This window comes from Carcharhinus amblyrhynchos, chromosome 12 (genome assembly GCF_965287045.1).
Source record: "Carcharhinus amblyrhynchos chromosome 12, sCarAmb.v2.hapA, whole genome shotgun sequence".
NCBI lineage: Eukaryota > Metazoa > Chordata > Chondrichthyes > Carcharhiniformes > Carcharhinidae > Carcharhinus > Carcharhinus amblyrhynchos.
The window spans coordinates 77,206,302-77,226,661 of NC_137335.1; the positions used below are offsets into that span (position 1 = coordinate 77,206,302).

The 20,360-nt window shown below is 42.3% G+C and overlaps 1 protein-coding gene across 2 annotated transcripts in view; it reads right to left on the reverse strand.

Annotated features, from left to right (window-relative positions):
• cnsta (consortin, connexin sorting protein a) overlaps window positions 1–20,360 on the reverse strand; it is a 69,304-nt gene that overhangs the window by 14,278 nt on the left and 34,666 nt on the right. For both annotated transcript variants that reach the window (XM_080200777.1, XM_080200778.1), the window contains exons 6-9: window positions 16,370–16,481; window positions 8,492–8,513; window positions 7,358–7,454; window positions 540–1,456 (exon numbers count right to left, since the gene is read on the reverse strand). In XM_080200777.1, the coding sequence (XP_080056903.1) occupies window positions 540–1,456; window positions 7,358–7,454; window positions 8,492–8,513; window positions 16,370–16,481 (1,148 nt within the window). The remainder of the gene's footprint in view (window positions 1–539; window positions 1,457–7,357; window positions 7,455–8,491; window positions 8,514–16,369; window positions 16,482–20,360) is intronic.

The window sequence follows — 20,360 nt, forward strand, 5'->3', positions numbered from 1 at the left end:
GATAAGGGGTAAACCTTTTAGAATAGAGGTGAGCAGAAACTTCTTCACCCAGAGAGTGGTGAGTCTGTGGACTGCACTACCACAGAATGTAGTTGAGGCCAAAAGGCTATCTGATTTCAAGAAAAAATTCGAAATAGCTCTTGGGGTTAAATGGATCAAGGGATATGGGAGGAGGAAGGGGGAGGATCAGAATATTGAATTTGATTATCAGCCATGATCAAAATGAATGGCGGAGCAGGTTTGCAGGGCCAAATGGCTTACTCCTGCTTCTAGTTTGTGAAATACCATTGTGGCCAGTAGGCTTAAAAAGATTGCTTATTTTTGTGCAAATTTGTTTTAAACCAAATAAACAAAAGCAAGCAATTTAGAATTACAAATAAAATTGGGCAGAATTTGTCTCTTAACAAAAAGGAAGATAGGTAGAAGAATAACTGTAATGAAAACACACACCATTCGTGTTTTGATTTTGAGCTTGCGTGCAAGTCATGTAAAAACATCATTACTATAGATAATCAGATCAAAAGTAAAATAAACCTTACCTCTTCTATCTGTATCTTTCTTGCAAGTTCATCCAAGGAAAGTGAACTATCGTTCAACTGCATTGATAACTCATCAGTATCATTCTTCTGACAGGATGAGGCAACATCCCGTATAGAGTTGTAGAGTGCTTCAACATTCTCATCCTCCTCTTGTTTTTCCATAATTTCATTTGACATCCGATTCTCATTAAACTTTGCACGGCACAGAATTTCCTCCTCCACTTTTGAACCTACTTCTGCCATCTGTTCACACCCGTTTATTTCATTCAAAAGATGTGCCTGGCTTTGCTCTGTTGCTTGGTCATCCATTCCTATACTTGCTTCCGAATGACCTGTATTCAGTCTAGACGTGGCCTCCTTACTTACACAATCATTGGAATCAATTTGAACATCTTTTAGGAAAGCCTGATTGCTTTGGTTGGATACAGCTTGGCCATCTGTAATGAACTGGACGGTTTTGTTACATTCCAGCAAATGTGTTTGCACATTTTCCTCTGTTCCGCCTGAAAACTTCAAATCATGATGTAGGTTTTCAGTTTCCTCTGCATGAAGTAACAGAGTAGTGTTTGTAACATCCTCTGTCTCGTCAGAGAAACCCTCTGTCTCAATTGTTTTTGCAGCAGTTAGCATGTCTTGGCAAGGTGTTGTGGCATGGGGCTGAGAGCAGATTTCATCTGTTACAGTGTTTTCAGAATACAAATGTTCTGTCTCAACATCAAAGTGCATCTTGCCCTTTGCTCCTGCTGCTTTTACATGTCCCTCCAGCGATGATTCAGCATCATACATCGCAGACTCTCCCTCAAAGCTTTTATCCACTGTTAATGCAATCTGTACAGATTCAGTAAGGTCTTTTTTTCTGCCCTCAGTGACTTTCAATGATGCATCACCACATTTTGCAAGAGGTTGGTCAGAAAAACCTAATAACAGAGCAGAGGAACATACTTTTCAGAAGCAATTTAAGGTATTTGCTGCAGAGCCCTTTAAAAATTGATATGCTTCGACTTTGGATCTCCACTGCTGAGTGAAATCCCATCTGCCAATCCTGGCTCTGTTCCACTCAGTAAGCAGACATAAGTGACATTAAATTTTAATGGATTTTTATACATTACCCATTCAGGATCAGGCAGGCAGTCACATGATCACCAAGGTTGATGTACACTTACTGATAATTAACTATTCACAGTGAATTCAATTCACCAAAAACCGACATTAGTTAGATTAAACCAGAATTTTTTTCATATTTTATGATCCTTGAATGGAATAATCAAATTTCAGAGTTCTGTCCAGCTAGAATTGCAACATCAGCACTTACCATTTTAAATGGCCAAACAAAAAGGGTCCATACAAATAATCTTTCCTGTCTTTGCTTATTATAAACACCAAAGTATTTGTTCTGACACTCAGTAAGAAATAAAAATCAAATTTGATGTTTAAAATTGACAAGTGCACGAAGAACAGTGTTTTCTGCAGTAAATTAGAATTTGAGCAGAAACTTGTGTTTGGCAATTATCTCTTTTCAACCTCTAATTTCCCATTGTTATTTCCAATAAAAGCTGCACAAAACCTTGCAACTTGATATGCCAGAGGATAGCACAGTCCAGGCTACAACTTACTGGATATTGAATAAACAGAATCAATGAAATGCTGACACTTAGAAATTAAAATTGTTGCAACAATGTAATATTACAAAAAAATAAATTTCATCTTCATACTAAATTTATTGCTGTGACGCTTGACTAAGTGCTATCATGAGTTGAAAGTTTAAAATATTTTGTAATTTCCCTGGATAGCGAACAGTCTAAAGTTAAACATTTTTATTGGTATTACCCCATTCTTTCATATTACATTATTGGCACACTAGAATTGAGTTCACTATGTACCATTCACCCAAAAAATGTTTTTTTTATATATACACAAATCACTTGAGCCTATTTGGATGTAAGAAAGATGTGCTTTCCTGTTTGCTTACTCATTTGAGTAGTTGAAGTGATCTTCACAGAACTGATGTTTTGCTAATAGGTGACTGACCCACAGCTATTAAACCAAGTTGCTGAAAGTGAATCAAATTGGGGCTGCTGTGTGCACTTTACAGAAAATCAAAAAACATGTTAAAATTAAAGCTCATGTGATGGAAGGGATAGTGGCAGTGTGTTGGCTAAAGGACAGGAAGCACAGAATAACATTCCAGGAGCATCCGGAATAAGGTGGGTGAACTTGCAGCATGGGATAGTATCTGGGACTTTGATGTTGTGGCCATTTCAGAGACATGGATAGAGCAGGGACAGGAATGGTTGTTGCAGGGTCTGGGGTTTAGATGTTTCAGTGAGATCAGGGAAGGTGGTAAAAGAGGGAGAGGTGTGGCATTGTTAGTCAAGGACAGTATTACGGTGGCAGAAAGGACATTTGATGAGGACTTGTCTACTAAGGTAGTTTGGGCTGAAGTTAAAAACAGGAAAGGAGGTCACCCTGTTGGGAATTTTCTACAGGCCTCCGAAAGTTCCAGAGACGTAGAGGAAAGGATTGCAAAGATGATTCTGGATAGGAGCAAAAGTAGCAGGGTAGTTGTTATGGGGGACTTTAAATTTACAACTATTGACTGGAAACGCGAGATGGGTCAGTTTTTGTCCAATGTGTGCAGGAGGGTTTCCTGACACAGTATGTAGATAGGCCAACAAGAGGCAAGGCCACATTGGATTTGGAACCAGGCCAGATGTTAGATTTGGAGATAGGTGACTACAATTCGGTTATGTTTACTTTAGCAATGGAAAGGGATAGGCATAGGCATATACTGCAGGGCAACAGGTGGGAAAAGAAATTATGACACGATTAGGTGAGATTTAGGATGCATAGGATGAGGAAGGAGACTGCAGGGGATGTGGAGCTTGTTCAAGGAACAGCTACTGCGTGCCCTTGATAAGTCCTCCTGGCAGGGAGGAAGAAGTCGAGCAAGGGAACCGTGGTTCACTAAAGAAATTGAATCTCTTGTGAAGAGAAAGAAAGAGACTTATGGAAAGATGACACACGAAGGCTCAGTTAGGGGGCTTGAGAGATACAAGTTAGCCAGGAAGGACCTAAAGAGAGGGCTAAGAAGAGCCAGGAAGGGACATGAGAAGTCTTTGGTAGGTAGGATCAAGGAAAACCCTAAAGCTTTCTGTAGGTATGTCAGGAATAAAAGAATGACTAGGGTAAGATAAGGGCCAGTCAAGGACAGTAGTGGGAAGTTGTGGGTGGAGTCCGAAGAGATAGGAGAGGCGCAAAATGAATTTTTTCATCAGTACTCACATAAGAAAAAGGCAATGTTGTCGATGAGAATACTGAGATACAGGCTATTAGATTAGACAGGACTGAGGTCATAAGGAAGAGGTGTTAGCAATTCTGGGAAGTGTGAAAATAGATAAGTCCCCTGGGCCAAATGGGATTTATCTAGGATTCTCTGGGAAACTAGGGAGGAGACTGCAGAGCCTTTGGCTTTGATCTTTATGTCGTCATTGTCTACAGGAATAATGCCAGAAGACTGGAGGATAGCAAATGTTGTCCCCTTGTTCAAGGAGGGGAGTAGAGACAACCCTGGTAATTATAGACGAGTGAGCCTTACTTTTGTGGGGGGCAAAGTTTTGGAAGGGATTATAAGAGATAGGATTTATAATCATCTAGAAAGGAATAATTTGATTCGGGATAGTCAACACGGTTTTATGAAGGGTAGGTCATGCCTCACACACCTTATTGAGTTCTTTGAGAAGGTGACCAAAGAGATGGATGAGGGTAAAGCAGTTCATGTGGTGTATATGGATTTCAGTAAAGCATTTGATAAGGTTCCCCATGGTAGCTTATTGCAGAAAATATGGGGGCATGGGATTGAGGGTGATTTAGCAGTTTAGTTCAGAAATTGGCTAGCTGTAAGAAGACAGAAGGTGGTGACTGATGGGAAATGTTCATCCTGGAGTTCAGTTACTAGTGCCGTACTGCAAGGATCTGTTTTGGAGTCACTGCTGTTTGTCATTTTGAGAAATGACCTGGATGAGGGCGTAGAAGGATGGGTTAGTAAATTTGCGAATGACACTAAAGTCGGTGTGCTGTGGACAGTGCGGAAGGATGTTGCAGGTTACAGAGGGACATAGATAACCTGCAGAACTGGGCTGAGAGGTGGCAAATGGAGTTTAATGCAGAAAAGTGTGAGGTGATTCACTTTGGAAGGAGTAACAGGAATACAGAGTACTGGGCTAATGGTAAGATACTGGGTAGTGTGGATGAGCAGAGAGATCTCGGTATCCATGTGCGTAGATCCCTGAAAGTTGGCACCCAGGTTGATAGGGTTGTTAAAAGGCGTACGGTGTGTGAGCTTTTATTGGTAAAGGGATTGATTTTTGGAGCCATGAGGTCAAATTGCAGCTGTACAAAACTCTGGTGCGGCCACACTTAAGGAGTATTGCGTACAGTTCTGGTCGCCGCAGTATAGGAAGGATCTGGAAACATTGAAAAGTAGGCAGAAGAGATTTACCAGGATATTGCCTGGTATGGTGGGATGGTCTTATGAGGAAAGGCTGAGGGACTTGAGGCTGTTTTCATTAGAGAGGAGGAGGTTAAAAGGTGACTTAATAGAGACATACAAGATGATCAGAGGATTAGATAGGGTGGGTAGCAAGAGCCTTTTTCCTCAGATGGTGAAGGCTAGCATGAGGGGACATAGCTTTAAATTGAGGGGTGATAGATATAGGACAGATATCAGAGGTAGGTTCTTTACTCAGAGAGTAATAAGGGCGTGGAATGGCCCGCCTGCAACATTAGTGGACTCACCAACATTAAGGGCATTTAACTGGTCATTGGATAAACATATGGATGATATTGGAATAGCATAGGTTAGATGGGCTTTAGATTGGTTTTCACAAGTCGGTGCAACATTGAGGGCTGAAGGGCCTGTACTGTGCTGTAATGTTCTATGTAATAGTGAACAGCTATTTTTCAGACCAGGTAAATGTATACAGTTCCCTAGGGATCAGGATTAGGGCCGGTTTATTAACATATTTATGATCTGGTCTGACACATACAGAGCACAATTTCATAATTTACAGATGACATGAAACCAGGATGACAGTCTCCAGAAGGACAGAGCAATGAAATGGGCAGACGCATAATGCATGCATTTTCAGCAGATTTAAAACATCAATTGGTGGAGAGGACAGACTCTGTGGTCAACATGATACACTTCCAAAATCTCTTTTCTTTCCCTCGGGCCAGGATTAACTCTCCAACTGGTGGTGGTGAAGAGGAAGAAAGCTACGCAGGTAAATCAAAACATGCAGCCAACTGTATAGAACTGTTTCCTGTCAAAAGGGAATTTAACAGCATTTGTACAGTTGATGTAACCCATTCTGTATTCTTCCTGGAAATTAATGTATTTTCTGAAAATACAAGACATTCTTTTCAAACTCAGGTTTGCATCATTTTCCCCCAAAGTAATGCCAGACCCTGCTGAGCAAGTTTGGAATTATGCCCTCCTTGTGTGCAAGCAGTAGTAATAACATGACCCTGCTTTGTAACTTGAGCAACAGTGCAGGATACCTTGGATAGCGCAGGAAAGACTGATGCAACTTTTGATATTGGAGCATTGGAACAAAACGTGCATGAAGAATGTCCATGATAATTGGGAAGTGGATTTAAAACTCTCTTTTATTTTCTTTTAAATGTTTCTTTTGTAACAGCAAACAAGGTAACTTCTAACTATTCAAAACTCTAACTGCGAGCAATTAACTATCCTGAAATATAAAAGAAAGCAAAGGGGCCAGATACATTTTCATCCACCCTAAAAGGATGCAACTATCATACGGAGCCATCACTCCATTAATGTCATCTTCCATTTGTCTTCAGAGATCAAGTAAATATCACCAAGAAACAGCAACTCATTGATTTTTAGATGCTGGATCACTGGTATCAAATTAAAATCGATATTTAACATCTGCGACATATAAATGATGCTGCAATTCTAACTAATGCTTTTAAGCACCTTAGCAATCTATAAAAATGGCACATACCAGCAGGCTTCCTTATGTGAGACTCTTGATTAATAGTGATTTGGTAATATTGAAAAATACGGGATAAAAGGTGGATTATTATAACTGGAATTTTTACACAGCTTCCTCTTTGAACTGAAGCCTGACAACCATAAGTCACAAAATGGAAATTAAAAATGACGTGTATGAAAGCCCATAAGATACAGCCTCCTCACACACGTACTCAAGAAAATATGTACAAAATCACCAGAGAAGCGGAATTGAGCCAGTTGTCGGAACTGTGGACTGACAAGTCCCCAGGTCCTGATGGATTTGACCCTAGGGTCTTAAGCAACTACTGAGATACTTGATGACTTTGTTTTCATTTTCCAAAATTCCCTAGATTCAGGAAGGTTCCATAGATTGGAAAATAGCAAAAGCAACTCCTTTATTCACAAAGGGAAGGAGACAGAAACCAGTGTGTAATTTCCCACTTTCTGAAAAAAGGAATTGCATATGATTTTTGTGAAATATTTGACCATAACAAAGTTTCATTCGAACAGGTTAGAATAGGGGGAATAATTTTAAAATAAATCAACTCTAAACTGTTTGTCCTCAATTATAACATATTGTGATTTCTGCATGTCCATTATTATCTGGTAAGATCCAATGCAATAGGCTTAGATTATTGGACTACATAACTTGACAATTCACAGAAACGGCGAATGTTAATAGTTTAATTCCTATATTCAATGACAAAGGAGTGCTTAAATTCTTCAATGAACAAAGGTAACTTAAGCAAACATGAACAGTTTCAATCAATCCACTTACTTGAGTTGTATTCTGCAGTAATATTTGTACAAGCTTCTCCTCCCTCTGAAGGGAGATGATATTCATTTTTGTAGAAACGCTCTGCTAATACACAAATCTGAAACATTAAATAATACTTAGGTTTGCAGCATTTATTATATTAATTTCTCATAATATGCAAGACTTTCTTAACATTATCCTTTCATCACCTAATGTGTGTGTGGCCATGGATGCAAACACTGCATCGTTCTTTGGAGTTTAAGTTTCAAATTGGCAAATATAACTTACTCAGAAAGATGATATGAAGTTGAGGCCAAGGAGATAGAAAATCCCTATTTCTACAATCCCTACAGTGCAGGAGGCGGCCATTCGGCTCACTGAGTCTACACCGACCACAATCCCACTCAGGCCCTATTCCCATAATCCCACATATTTACCCTGCTAATCCCCCTGACACTAGGGTCAATTTAGCATTGCCAATCCAGCTAACCTGCGCATCTTTGGACTGTGGGAGGAAACATGAGCACCCGGATGAAACCCATGCAGACACAGGGAGAATGTGCAAACTCCACACGACAACGACCCGAGGCTGGAATTGAACCTGGGTCCTTGGCACTGAGAGGCAGCAGTGGTAAGCACTCTACAAGTTCATAAAACCTACAGCCTTCAGATTACTTCCAATAGTCAATATATGACACAGTATTTGCATTCTAAGTTAACAGATCTCAACAAAAAATAAATTGCGCCAATCTATGAAACGTTGTTTCAAATTTCCACTGCCCAGAATTAATGAAAATATCACATCTTTGGAGGTGTGCAATCTTTAACAAAACCTTTCAGAAAGGTAAACACGCTCCTATCAAACAACAAAAACGGCAGAGGACTAAACATACATATTAGCTTGAAATATTAAATCTCATTGAAACATGACGCTAGGGAGCCAACATACACAAAGAACTATAAATTGGTATTGTATAGGCTCCAGAGTTGTATATAGCCAAGTATCCCTGTGTGTACTCTCCAAGGAGGCCGACTCCTTGCTCTCTGTTCCACCATCAGCAGCTGCTTGTTTTTCCACTGCGTTTTCCTGCCTGCTGCACTCCCCACTTTGCAATAACTATCATTTTTTTCAAAAATGAATGTTAAAATTCTTACCTTGTTTACTGGTATGTTTGGTCTGAAAGAACAACGAAAACCTCCATAAACATCGATTTCACAAGTAAAATTTGATTGAATTAAGAAAGAAATTAAGCAAGCCATCTGCATTTTAATACTGGATCCTTAACAGCAGTTTTCAAACATAGAATGAAATTACTTTCCCTATAGGTTGCAGGTTACTGCAACAAAATGTACTTACTGAACAAGTGGGTAAATATTTCAATTAATGCATGCATTGTACAGGAAACAAATAAAGACTATAGCATTTCTGGCAACAAGTTTTATGACAATGAGTTGGATATGGGTCTAGTGGGAGTGGTGTGAAATTCATGGACAATCCCAAATTAGCAGATACTGTTAATTCTTTAGAATACAAGAGAAACTGTGAAGGGATACTGATAAAATGTGAAAACATGCCCAAATGTAGCAGTTGAAATTTAAAGTCAGTGTGAGATGATCCATTCGGAGTACAATTACTAATAAAGAGTAAGTGAGCTTGATATAATGGGCGAGCAGGCATTTGAGCACACACATCCCCGGGATATTAAAGGAAGTATCTAGGATTAATAGGGCCATTAAAAAAGCAAACAGATTTCCAGGTGTTATCACAAGACATAAAATGAAAGTCAAGAAGCAATGATCAGTTTGTATAAAACTCTAGTAGAGCCTCAGATGATGTACTGTTTACAGCAGTGGCTCTACATTGTGCAAAAGATATTGAGATTTGAGGGAACAAGTGATTCACAGAGATCCATTTGATATTAAAAAGATAAAGACAAAGATATTTAGAACAACGCACATTACTTGTCATGATTAGGTTGCTTAGCCATGGTAAATGTGCGGGGATGGGTCTGGATAAGAGAGTTGGTGCAGATTCAATGGGCCAAATAGGCCTTATTCTGCACTGGAGGGATTCTATGTTCAAAATAATGAAAGAATGTGACAGGGTCCTTTGTTTCCAGTATAGATTTGAGAATGTGGGATTATAGATAAAACATTAAATGAAAAAGATTTAGAATAGAAGGCAGGAAAGTCATCTTCACACAGATAGTTGCGAGATTGTGGAATTCACTTCCAAGACTAGTTGTTGAGGCAGAAACTATGTCAATATTTAAGAATAAATTGGATAGATGGATGATGCATAAAGGAATATGTGGAGATGTGAACATGGAAGGCAAGTATGATTTAGGACTACTTGCTCATACATACAACTTTTATTATTGTCAATGAAATGAGAAGTTGGTCCAGAATCTGCGTTAGCAGCAAAGTGATTGTGTGTTCTGGCGGGCAGCAGTGATGCTATCAAGCAGAAAAAGCAGGCAATCACTTCAAAAAAATTTCAATTAGGAAATCAGGAAGTAAAATACACTCTTTATCCTTACTTCTTATAACTTTTACAGGGAGTGAAATAAAGATTAGCAGACACACTGGAGGCTATTACAAACTTTAAAAATAATCATATTAAAAAACCATGGATGTGTCATAATAGAAATAACTGACATTAGGCAATTATGAAGCCAATTTTCCAGGGTCAGCGAGGATGTTCAACTGTTATTATAGCTGAGTATGCTGCTAAAAACTCAGCCATGCCTCATTAACAAGTCGTAACTTTTTCAGAATTTTTAGCAGGGCTATTGCAGAGTAAAAAGGAAAGTTCTCATTAGTTGAGTAATTTCTAAACATTGTCCTCTCTGGGAACAGGGAATCAGTGACAGCAACTTCTGGATTACTGCATTTAACGGTGTATATGTATTTTCACAGGCCAATGTTAACGGTTCCACTATTATTATCATCATCAAATTTGAGGCAACGTATATAAAATGTCATAGATTCCTGCTTGCAAATTCAAAATAGCTGTAGTTACAAAGCTGCAAATGACTAACATTGCTGGCTTAAGTAGCTACTCAAAACACAACATTGCCTTATTTCTTTACCTGTTTGATCAGTTGCACGTGCATGCATTTAACCTGGCATCTTTGAAATCTTTCTTTTGCCTCAATTTTCTACAGTTCATACTTCAATGAAATGTGTGGTTCTCCCTCTATCCTTTGTCTGCATCTTTCTTGTTTAACTCATTTGTTTTCCATTCTTCTTTTTATAGCTTGCTATTCATGCTTCTTTCAGCATGTTTTTGATTCCATATTTGTCCTCCTCTAAATCGCTTCTAAACCTCATGCTGACTCATCCTGTCTTTCCTGTAAAAGCTAAAGCGGCAAATGGAAGGAGAGGACTGGGGTGAACCTAAGGAACATAAAATAGCCAACATATTGGCTGGTGAAAGGAGTGATTAGTGGTCAAATCTGAAACAACTGCGAGCAACTTATAAATATCCAGTTCACAAAAGTCACCAGTCATAAGTACGAAAACAAGAATAATATCACGACTTAAAATTTGGGCCACATCTATTTTTATGGCTAACACATAAAAGTCTCAAACTTAAAAAGATATTTTTCAATCACTAACAAACAGAATATGGACATTTCACAAGTAACTTGACATTAATGGTCTTACTCTGCAATATTTCCATTACAAAGAATAATTGTGTTTTATATTGTTTGAATAGTTGTTTGAAGGACGAGCTTAGTGGGAAAAGAAACTGGCACAGATCAGTTACTGAATTCTTCAGAAGTACAAATTTAGTACACACTAACTGAATTGCAATTCAGCCCAAGAATTTAATGCTACAGTAAATTTCCCACAGCTCACACTGCAGCAGCAACCTTGAAGGTGCATGTCAATTTATGAGCTTAACATTGCAAGAAAACTCCAGGTCAGAAACCACCAATGTGCAATTAATAAAGTTAAAGTTTATTTATTAGTTGCAAGTAAGGCTTACATTAACACTGCAACGAAGTTGTGAAATTCTCCTAGTCACCATAGTCTGGCGCCTGTTTGGGTCAATGCACTTAACCAGTCTTTCAGAATGTGGGAGGAAACACAAACAGACACAGGGAGAACGTGTAAACTCCACAGATAGTGACCTAAGCTGGGAATCAAACCTGGGTCCCTTGCGCTTTGAAGCAGCAGTGCTAACCACTGTGCTACCGTGCCACCACAATAATAGCATAAGTATCAGAATAAAGTTAAAATGTTGTAAATACTGGAGGCAAGAGATTCTAAAATATCTGGAGAGAGAAAAGACGACAGCATTTTGGCTAAACTTTGATAAAAGTCCTCAATTTAAAATGACTACTCATCTCTCCCTAATGAGAATTCTGGATGTTGTAATCATTTCCAGCATCTTCTCCATTTGAGATTACCAAACATGCTTATTTTGTAATCAATATTAATATAAATGTTTCATTTTATCACCTGGGGTTAATAAGGCCATTAAAAAAGCAAATAGATTTATAGGCGATATGAGACCCAAGGGCCTGGACAGGAACAAGAGTACAAAAATCTGTTTTGATATGAGGTAAGAGTCATCACTTACCATCTATCACAGACCTGCCTCCTACAAGGGGAAGCTTTGTTTTCATTACTTCGAAAAATTTTGAGAGCGCAGAATCAATATGGCAATTAGAACCATTTCTGATGTTGAGATCAGATTTAAGGTGCAGAATCTGAATGGTTAGCTTTGTGCACGTAATTAAAAACACCACAGTCCTGAGGTAACTGTTCAGAGCAAGCCAGTAAATGACAATTAATGTGGAGGAGGAAAAGGAGGAGGAGGAGGAGGAGGAGGAAAAGGAGGAGGAGGAGGAGAAGGAGGAAAAGGAGGAGGAGGAGGAGAAGGAGGAAAAGGAGGAGGAGGAGGAGAAGGAGGAAAAGGAGGAGGAGGAGGAGAAGGAGGAAAAGGAGGAGGAGGAGGAGAAGGAGGAAAAGGAGGAGGAGGAGGAGAAGGAGGAAAAGGAGGAGGAGGAGGAGAAGGAGGAAAAGGAGGAGGAGGAGGAGAAGGAGGAAAAGGAGGAGGAGGAGGAGAAGGAGGAAAAGGAGGAGGAGGAGGAGAAGGAGGAAAAGGAGGAGGAGGAGGAGGAGGAAAAGGAGGAGGAGGAGGAGAAGGAGGAAAAGGAGGAGGAGGAGGAGAAGGAGGAAAAGGAGGAGGAGGAGAAGGAGGAAAAGGAGGAGGAGGAGAAGGAGGAAAAGGAGGAGGAGGAGAAGGAGGAAAAGGAGGAGGAGGAGAAGGAGGAAAAGGAGGAGGAGGAGAAGGAGGAAAAGGAGGAGGAGGAGAAGGAGGAAAAGGAGGAGGAGGAGAAGGAGGAAAAGGAGGAGGAGGAGAAGGAGGAAAAGGAAGAGGAGGAGAAGGAGGAAAAGGAAGAGGAGGAAGAAGAAAAGGAAGAGGAGGAGGAGGAGGAAGAAGAAAAGGAAGAGGAGGAGGAGGAGGAAGAAGAAAAGGAAGAGGAGGAGGAGGAGGAAGAAGAAAAGGAAGAGGAGGAGGAGGAGGAAGAAGAAAAGGAGGAGGAGGAGGAGGAGGAAGAAAAGGAAGAGGAGGAGGAGGAGGAGGAGGAAGAAAAGGAAGAGGAGGAGGAAGAGGAAGAAAAGGAAGAGGCGGGGGGGGGAGAGAGATGGAGGAGGAGGAGGAGGAAGAGGAGGCGGCTGCTTCACAGCTCCAGGGACCTGGGTTTGATTCCTGGCTTGCATCACTGTCTGTCTGGACTTTGCACGTTCTCAACAAAGAACAAAGAACAGCACAGCACAGGAAACAGGCCCTTCGGCCCTACAAACCCGCACTGCCCATTTTAACACTCAGTGAGTGCCTTATTCAAGTCTTTTGTTGATCGTCAACATTTTTGTCTACCTCTAGTGGAACTCCACAATAAAGGGAATTATATGTATGCCAGATTGAGGGAGATCCAATTCAGAGACAATTTATTGACACCAATCAGCCTCAAAAGTATGTTTTTGGGATGTGGGAGGAAACGGGAGCATACGGAGAAAATCCACACAAGCACAGGGAGAACACGCAAACTCCCACAGACGTTGATCCAAGCCGGAGATCCGACCCGGGTCCCTGTAACTGTACAGCAGACAGTGATAGTCACTGATCTGACGTGCTGCCTGTCAATTGGTCTAGATTAAGCATATACTAACGGATGTGAAGCACTAGGCAACTCTCGAAGCAACATCCAAGAGCAACCCTTGCACAACCCACTGCGTGTATGCACCTTGTTGGCCAAAAGTCTCCTTATGCCTGCGTGGGTTTCCTCTGGGTGCTCTGGTTCTTCTCACAGTCCAAAGATGTGCAGGTTAGGTTGATTGGCCATGCTAAAATTGCCCCTTAGTATCCTGGGATGCTTAGTTAGAGGGATTAGGGGGTAAAATATGTAAGGATATGGGGGTGGAGCCTGGGTGGGATTGTGGTTGGTGTAGACTCGATGGGCCTTCTTCTGCATTGTAGGGTTCTATGATCAAGGAGGAGGGGGCAGACGACAGAGGGTGCAGACAGAGAAGGAGGAGGGGAGGGTAGAGAAGAGGAGGGAGGGAGCGGCAGAGTACAAGGGTATGTCTGCCTTACTCCCAGTCTCAGATTGCTCACTCACCCTCACTCCACCACACTAACATATATGCACAATGCACTCACACAGTGGCTGATGGTGTGAGAATGAGTGAGTGAGCAGCCTGCGGCTGGGAGTCAGGTAGACAGACACACTGTCCCTCTCACACTCTAATGGACATTAATATAAAAAAAAACTGTGTCTTACTATTGCTCAGCAAATTGTTTCTTTTCTTCATTCCACAGCTTTTTGGAAAATTCTGTTTAATGTTGTGCCAAACCTGATCTGTTGAAAATTTGTTCAATTGGCCCCCTCATTTTTAAGTATGTTGAAGACTGTGCAACCAGGAAGCAAATCCACTTGTTTCCCAAATCAGAAACCATGAATGAGCAGGGATATCCACTGCTTGCTGAAGTCTTGGTCTGAGGTGTTCATGTCAGGTGACCCTGACCTATACAAGAAAGCCAGATACGTTTGAAGTAGATCCACCAAATATACAAAAGATAGTACCAGACCAAGCTAGAGTCCTAGGCTAGCCACATGAACTCCCACCGACTATGGCAAGGTCTGCAAGACATTTTAGGCTACAAGGTGAAGGTTTGTAAAATCACTGGCACCAACCCATCCCTCCCTGATGAGCTCAATACATCCTGCCCATTTTAAGCAAGAGATCAGTGGGAGCATGCCCTCCACCCCAGAAGCCATAGACAATTGTTTATCTGAGGTTACCACTGCAGATGTCAAAGCAGCCTTCTCAAAGGTCAACCTACGGAAAGCGACTGGCCCGGATGGGGTACCCTGATGAACACTCAGATCCTGCACGGACCAGATGGCAGGGGGTATTCGCAGACATCTTTAACTTCTCTTTACAACAATCTGAGGTCTTATCTGCTTCAAGAAGACGACCATCATCCCAGTACCAAAGAAAAGACAGGCAGCATGCCTGTGATAATGACTATCTGGTGTTTCTATACAAATCATTTGAAGTAATTCGAAAGGTCAGTAATGACCTTTCAAAGCACTTCTGAATCAATTCCGGCCTCAGATTGCCTGGATCCACTACAGTTCGCCTACCGCCGCAACATGTCCACAGAAGACACCATCTCCCTGGCCTTGCGCTCAACCCTGAAACACCTAGATAACAAAGACACCTATGTCAGACTGCGATTCATTGGTACTGAAGGTTGTGATCATTGTTCCTACAAAACCCATCTCCAAACTCTGTAGCCTAGGCCTTGGCTCCTCCATCTGTGACTGGAGCCTGAACTTCCTAAGACAGAGACCACAATCAGTAAAGATAGGCAACAACACCTCCTCCATGATCACCCTCAACACCAGTGCCCCACAAGGCTGTGTCCTCACCCTCTTACTGTAGTCCTTATACCCCTATGACTGTGTGGCCAAATTCCTCTCCAACTCGTTCTTCAAGTTTGCTGATGACACCACCTCAGTGGGTCGGATCTCAAACAATGAGATAGAGTACAGGAAAGAGATTGAGATTCTGGTGAACTGGTGCGACAACAATAATCTCTCCCTCAATAATCAACAAAATGAAGGGAATAGTCATTGACTTCAGGAAGCGTAGTGGAGGACATGTCCCTGTCAACATCAATGGGGGTGAAGTAGAAATAGTCGAGAGCTTCAAATTTTTAGGTGTCCAGGCAACCGTGTTCTGGTCCCCCATGCTGACACTATAGTTAAGAAAGCCCACCAATGCCTTTACTTTCTTAGAAAACTAAGAAAGTTTGGCATGTCAGCTATCACTCTCACCAACTTTTACAGATGCATCATGGAAAACATTCTTTCCAGGTGTATCACAGATTGGTATGGCTCCTGCTCTGTCCAAGACCGCAATAAGTCGACAGAGATGTGAAAGAAGCCCAGTCCATTGCGCAAACCAACCCTCCATCCAATGACTCTATCTACACTTCCCACTGCCTTGGAAAAGCAGCCATCATGATTAAGGGCCCCATGCACCCTGGGCATGCGCTCTTCAACCTTCTTCTGTCAGGAAAAAGATACAAAAGTCTGAAGACATGTAACAACTGACTCAAAAATAGCTTCTTCCCTGCTGCCATCAAACTTCTGAATGGACCTACGTCATATTGAGTTGATCCTTCTCTATATCCTAGCTATGACTGCAACACTACATTCTGCACCCTCTCCTTTCCTTCTCTATGTACGGTATGCTTTGTCTGTACAGCGCGCAAGAAACAATGCTTTTCATTGTAGACTAATACATGTGAAAATAATAAATTAAATTAAATCAGAGTGAGAAAAATAGGAATGTGGGCCCCTGCAAAGGTTTGATAGGCCTGGCTTAGACCATGCCAATTTGCAGAAATAAGGCAAGAGAGAACTATTGAATTGCACTGTTGAAAGATTTCAATGCATTAAATTTACGTATTGTGATAATGTAATTTCAACCTAGTGAACTTACCTAGAATGTGATGCACAGAATTCTGTAAGCTTTACTATTTTGTCCTCATCTAAAGCTTTAACAGGCCTCCCTTCTGAAGGCACTCTTGTAACTGCTGCCTTCTGTTTCACTTCTGCAAGAAAAAAGTCAGCTGTACATTAACAGTTTCCAATAAAATTAGTGTTTCAAAGCATTGGCTGTTAACATCAGCTATCATATGCCTGTTAAACCCTTAAGTGGAATCCAAATTTAGCAGTTTGTCATCCAGCCAGAAAAGGTCTTGATGTAGTATTAGTTAATCCCATGTGTCCCTCCTCCATTATGCCCACAGTTACAATTTTGTCGAACACATGTTTCAAATGAATGCTCTTTTGCACTACGTCAGCAGACATGCACACAATCATACAATGATTATGTCACTGCTTCTCCCACGTTCAACTGTTTCTCACTCTCCTTAAACGGTAGGCAATTACCTGTCAACACCAATTTATAGTGACGTCAAATTCTGAGGCAAGTATAGGGACTGATAGCGGTAGAAAATGCAAGATGACTGTAATCAACAAAATTAAGTCACCACAGACTGATACTAAAAATATCAGATGAAAATCTAAATATAGTTGCGTTTACACCACTGCAAACAGATTGGGGAAGGAGGGGTGCCATAGAATAAAATATCCAAATTTCTAATGTACTTTTTGCCATGAACTCTGCAAGTCATCCCCCTCTACTCTACTCATTGTTCCGTGGGAGCACTGAAGAGAGGCTGCGATTTGTGAGTGGAGAGCTTGTGGGTGAGTACAGCGACTTTTTCCTTCTTTTAAAAACTAACTTTGTTTAGTGAGTTTAGTGGGGCTTTCTTTTGATTGTTTTAAGTTTGACCCCGGTTTGACCCCGGAAGTAGTCGCGAGGGCACTCGGGTCAAGTTTTTTTTTCATCCTACTATAAATTAGACCGGAGGGGCTCTGTCTGAGAGCAGGTAAGACTGCTTTTGTTTTTGTGTGTGCTGTAAGGGCTTTGGCTCACAGGGCCAAGAGATAAGGTAAGTTATAAGTTTTTTTTTTACTTTGGGTTGCTATAAGGGGTAAGTATGAGTGAGAGACCTGTATGTTGCTGCCAATGCAACATGTGGGAAGTCTTGGAGGCTCCTGGCCTGCCAGACATCCACACCTGTGCTTGGTGTGTGGAGCTGCAGGCCCTACGAAACCAGGTTAAGGAGCTGCAAATGCAGCTCGAGGACCTTCGGCTCGTTCGGGAGAGTGAGGAGGTTATAGATAGGAGCTATAAACAAGTAGTCACACCAGGGCAACGGGATGAGGGCACTTGGGTAACTATTAGGAAGGGGAAAACACAGGTGATGGAGAGCACTCCGGTGGATGTCCCCCTTCAAAATAAGTACTCCGGCCTGAGTACTACTGGGGGGGACAGCTCATCTGAGGGAAGAAGCGGTGGCCAGGTCTCTGGAGCTGAGCCAGTGAGCCAAAAAATCAAAAAAGAGAGCAGAAAGGTAGTGCTAATAGGGGACTCCACAGTGAGGGGGGCGGACAGGCGTTTTTGTGGACGTAGACGTGAGTCGCGGATGGTGGTTTGTCTCCCTGGGGCTGGGATTCGGGATGTCTCTGGGCGTGTCCCAGACATCCTGAAAGGGGTGGGTGAGGAACCAGAGGTTGTAGTACATATAGGTACTACTGACGTAGGCAAGAAGAGGGAGGCACTCGTGAAAAGGGACTATAGGGAACTGGGTAGGCAGCTGAGGAAGAGAAAAGCGAAGGTAGTAATCTCAGGATTGCTGCCTGTGCCACGGGAGAATGAGGGAAGAAATGAAATGAGGTGGAGGGTGAATGCGTGGCTGAGGGACTGATGTAGAGGGCAGGGATTTCGGTTCCTAGATCACTGGGACCTCTTTAGGGGTAGGTGGGACCTGTATAGTAAGGACGGGTGGCACTTAAATACCAGGGGGACTAATGTCTTGGCGGGAAGACTGGCTAAGGCTACCGGGGGGACTTTAAACTAGAAAGGATGGGGGGAGGGAACTGTGATGGGGAGACTGGGACGGAGGAGGTTCGCTCCCAGGTAGGGGAGGACCGCAGGCAGTATGGGAGGGAGGTTAGACAGGTGGTGGAGATGGGAAATGCCCAGACTGAGAGGCTGAAGTGTATATATTTTAATGCAAGGAGTGTAGTGAATAAGGTAGATGAGCTTAGGGCGTGGATTGCTGTTTGGGATTGTGATGTAGTGGCCATTACGGAGACTTGGATGTCTCGGGGACAGGACTGGGTACTTCAGGTGCCAGGCTTCAGGAAGGACAGGGAGGGTGGCAGAAGGGGTGGTGGAGTGGCACTGTTGATCAGGGACAGTGTCATGGCTGCAGAGAAAGAGGATGTTGTGGAGGGACTGTCTACAGAATCTCTGTGGGTGGAAGTTACAAACAGCAAAGGGTCGAAAACTTTGCTGGGTGTATTCTATAGGCCGCCCAATAGTGACAGGGAAGTTGAAGTGCAAACAGGGAAACAGATTCTGGAGAGATGTTTTAATAACAGAGTTGTCGTGATGGGAGACTTCAATTTCCCAAACATCGACTGGAATATCCCTAGGGTAAGGGGTTTGGATGGGGAGGAGTTTGTTAGGTGTGTTCAGGAAGGTTTCCTGACACAGTATGTGGATAAGCCTACGAGGGGAGAGGCTGTACTTGACCTGGTACTGGCGCCGCACCTGCGCAAGGATATTTTGGCCCTGGAGGGAGTGCAGAGGAGGTTTACTAGGCTGATACCGGAGTTGAGGGGATTGAGCTATGAGGAGAGGCTGAATAAACTAGGCTTGTACTTGTTAGAGTTTAGAAGAATGAGGGGAGATCTCATTGAGATGTATAAGATGATGAATGGGATGGATAGGATAGAGGTGGAGAGACTCTTCCCGCTCAAAAAAGACAGTAGGACTAGGGGGCACAGCCTCAAGATAAAGGGGAGGTGGTTTAGAACGGAGTTGAGGAGGAACTTCTTCACTCAAAGGGTGGTGAATCTCTGGAATTCTCTGCCTGTTGAAGTGGTGGAGGCTGCCTCGCTAAATATTTTTAAGAAGCGGGTTGATGGGTTTTTGATAAGCGAGGGGATTAAGGGTTATGGGGAGAGGGCGGGAAAGTGGAACTGAGCCACGACAGATCAGCCATGATCTTATTGAATGGCGGGGCAGGCTCGAAGGGCTAGATGGCCTACTCCTGCTCCTATTTCTTATGTTCTTATGAATGAACCAGGGCAGGTGATGGATCTTTCGGTAGGAGAGCATCTTGGAAATGGTGACCATAATTCTATCTCCTTCACAATTGCATTGGAACGAGACAGGATCAGGCAGGCTAGGAAGGTGTTTGTCTGGGGTAAGGGGAGATACGAAGAAGTCAGGAAGATACTTGGACAAATAAACTGGAAGGAGGCGTTCTTAGGGAAAAGTACCGAAGGAAGGTGGCAGATATTCAAGGAATGTGTGTCTGGAGCTCTGAATGACAACGTTCCGATGAGACAAGGGGGTTTTGGTAGGTCGTGGGAACCGTGGTGCACAAAGGCTGTGTTGAACCTAGTCAGGAGGAAAGGGAAGGTGTATAAGAGATTCAAGGAATTAGGAGAGGTTAAAGATCTTGAGGAGTATAAGGACTGTAGGAAGGAACTTAAAAGGGAAATTAGGAGAGCCAGAAGGGGTCATGAGAAGACCTTGGCGGGTAAGATTAAGGAGAATCCCAAGGCCTTCTATAAATATGTGAAAGGTAAAAGGATAAGAAGAGAAGGGATAGGACCTATAAAAGGTGAGGGGGGGAAAGGTTTGTGTGGAACCAGAAGAAATGGCAGAGGTGCTTAACGAGTACTTCGCCTCAGTATTCACAGTGGAAGCTGATCTGGGAGATTTTGTTATGGATTTGCAGCAGATGGAAAAGATTGAATACGTGAATATTAAGGAGGAGGATGTGTTGGAACTTTTGAATTCTATCAAGGTAGATAAGTCGCCTGGACCAGATGGGATGTACCCC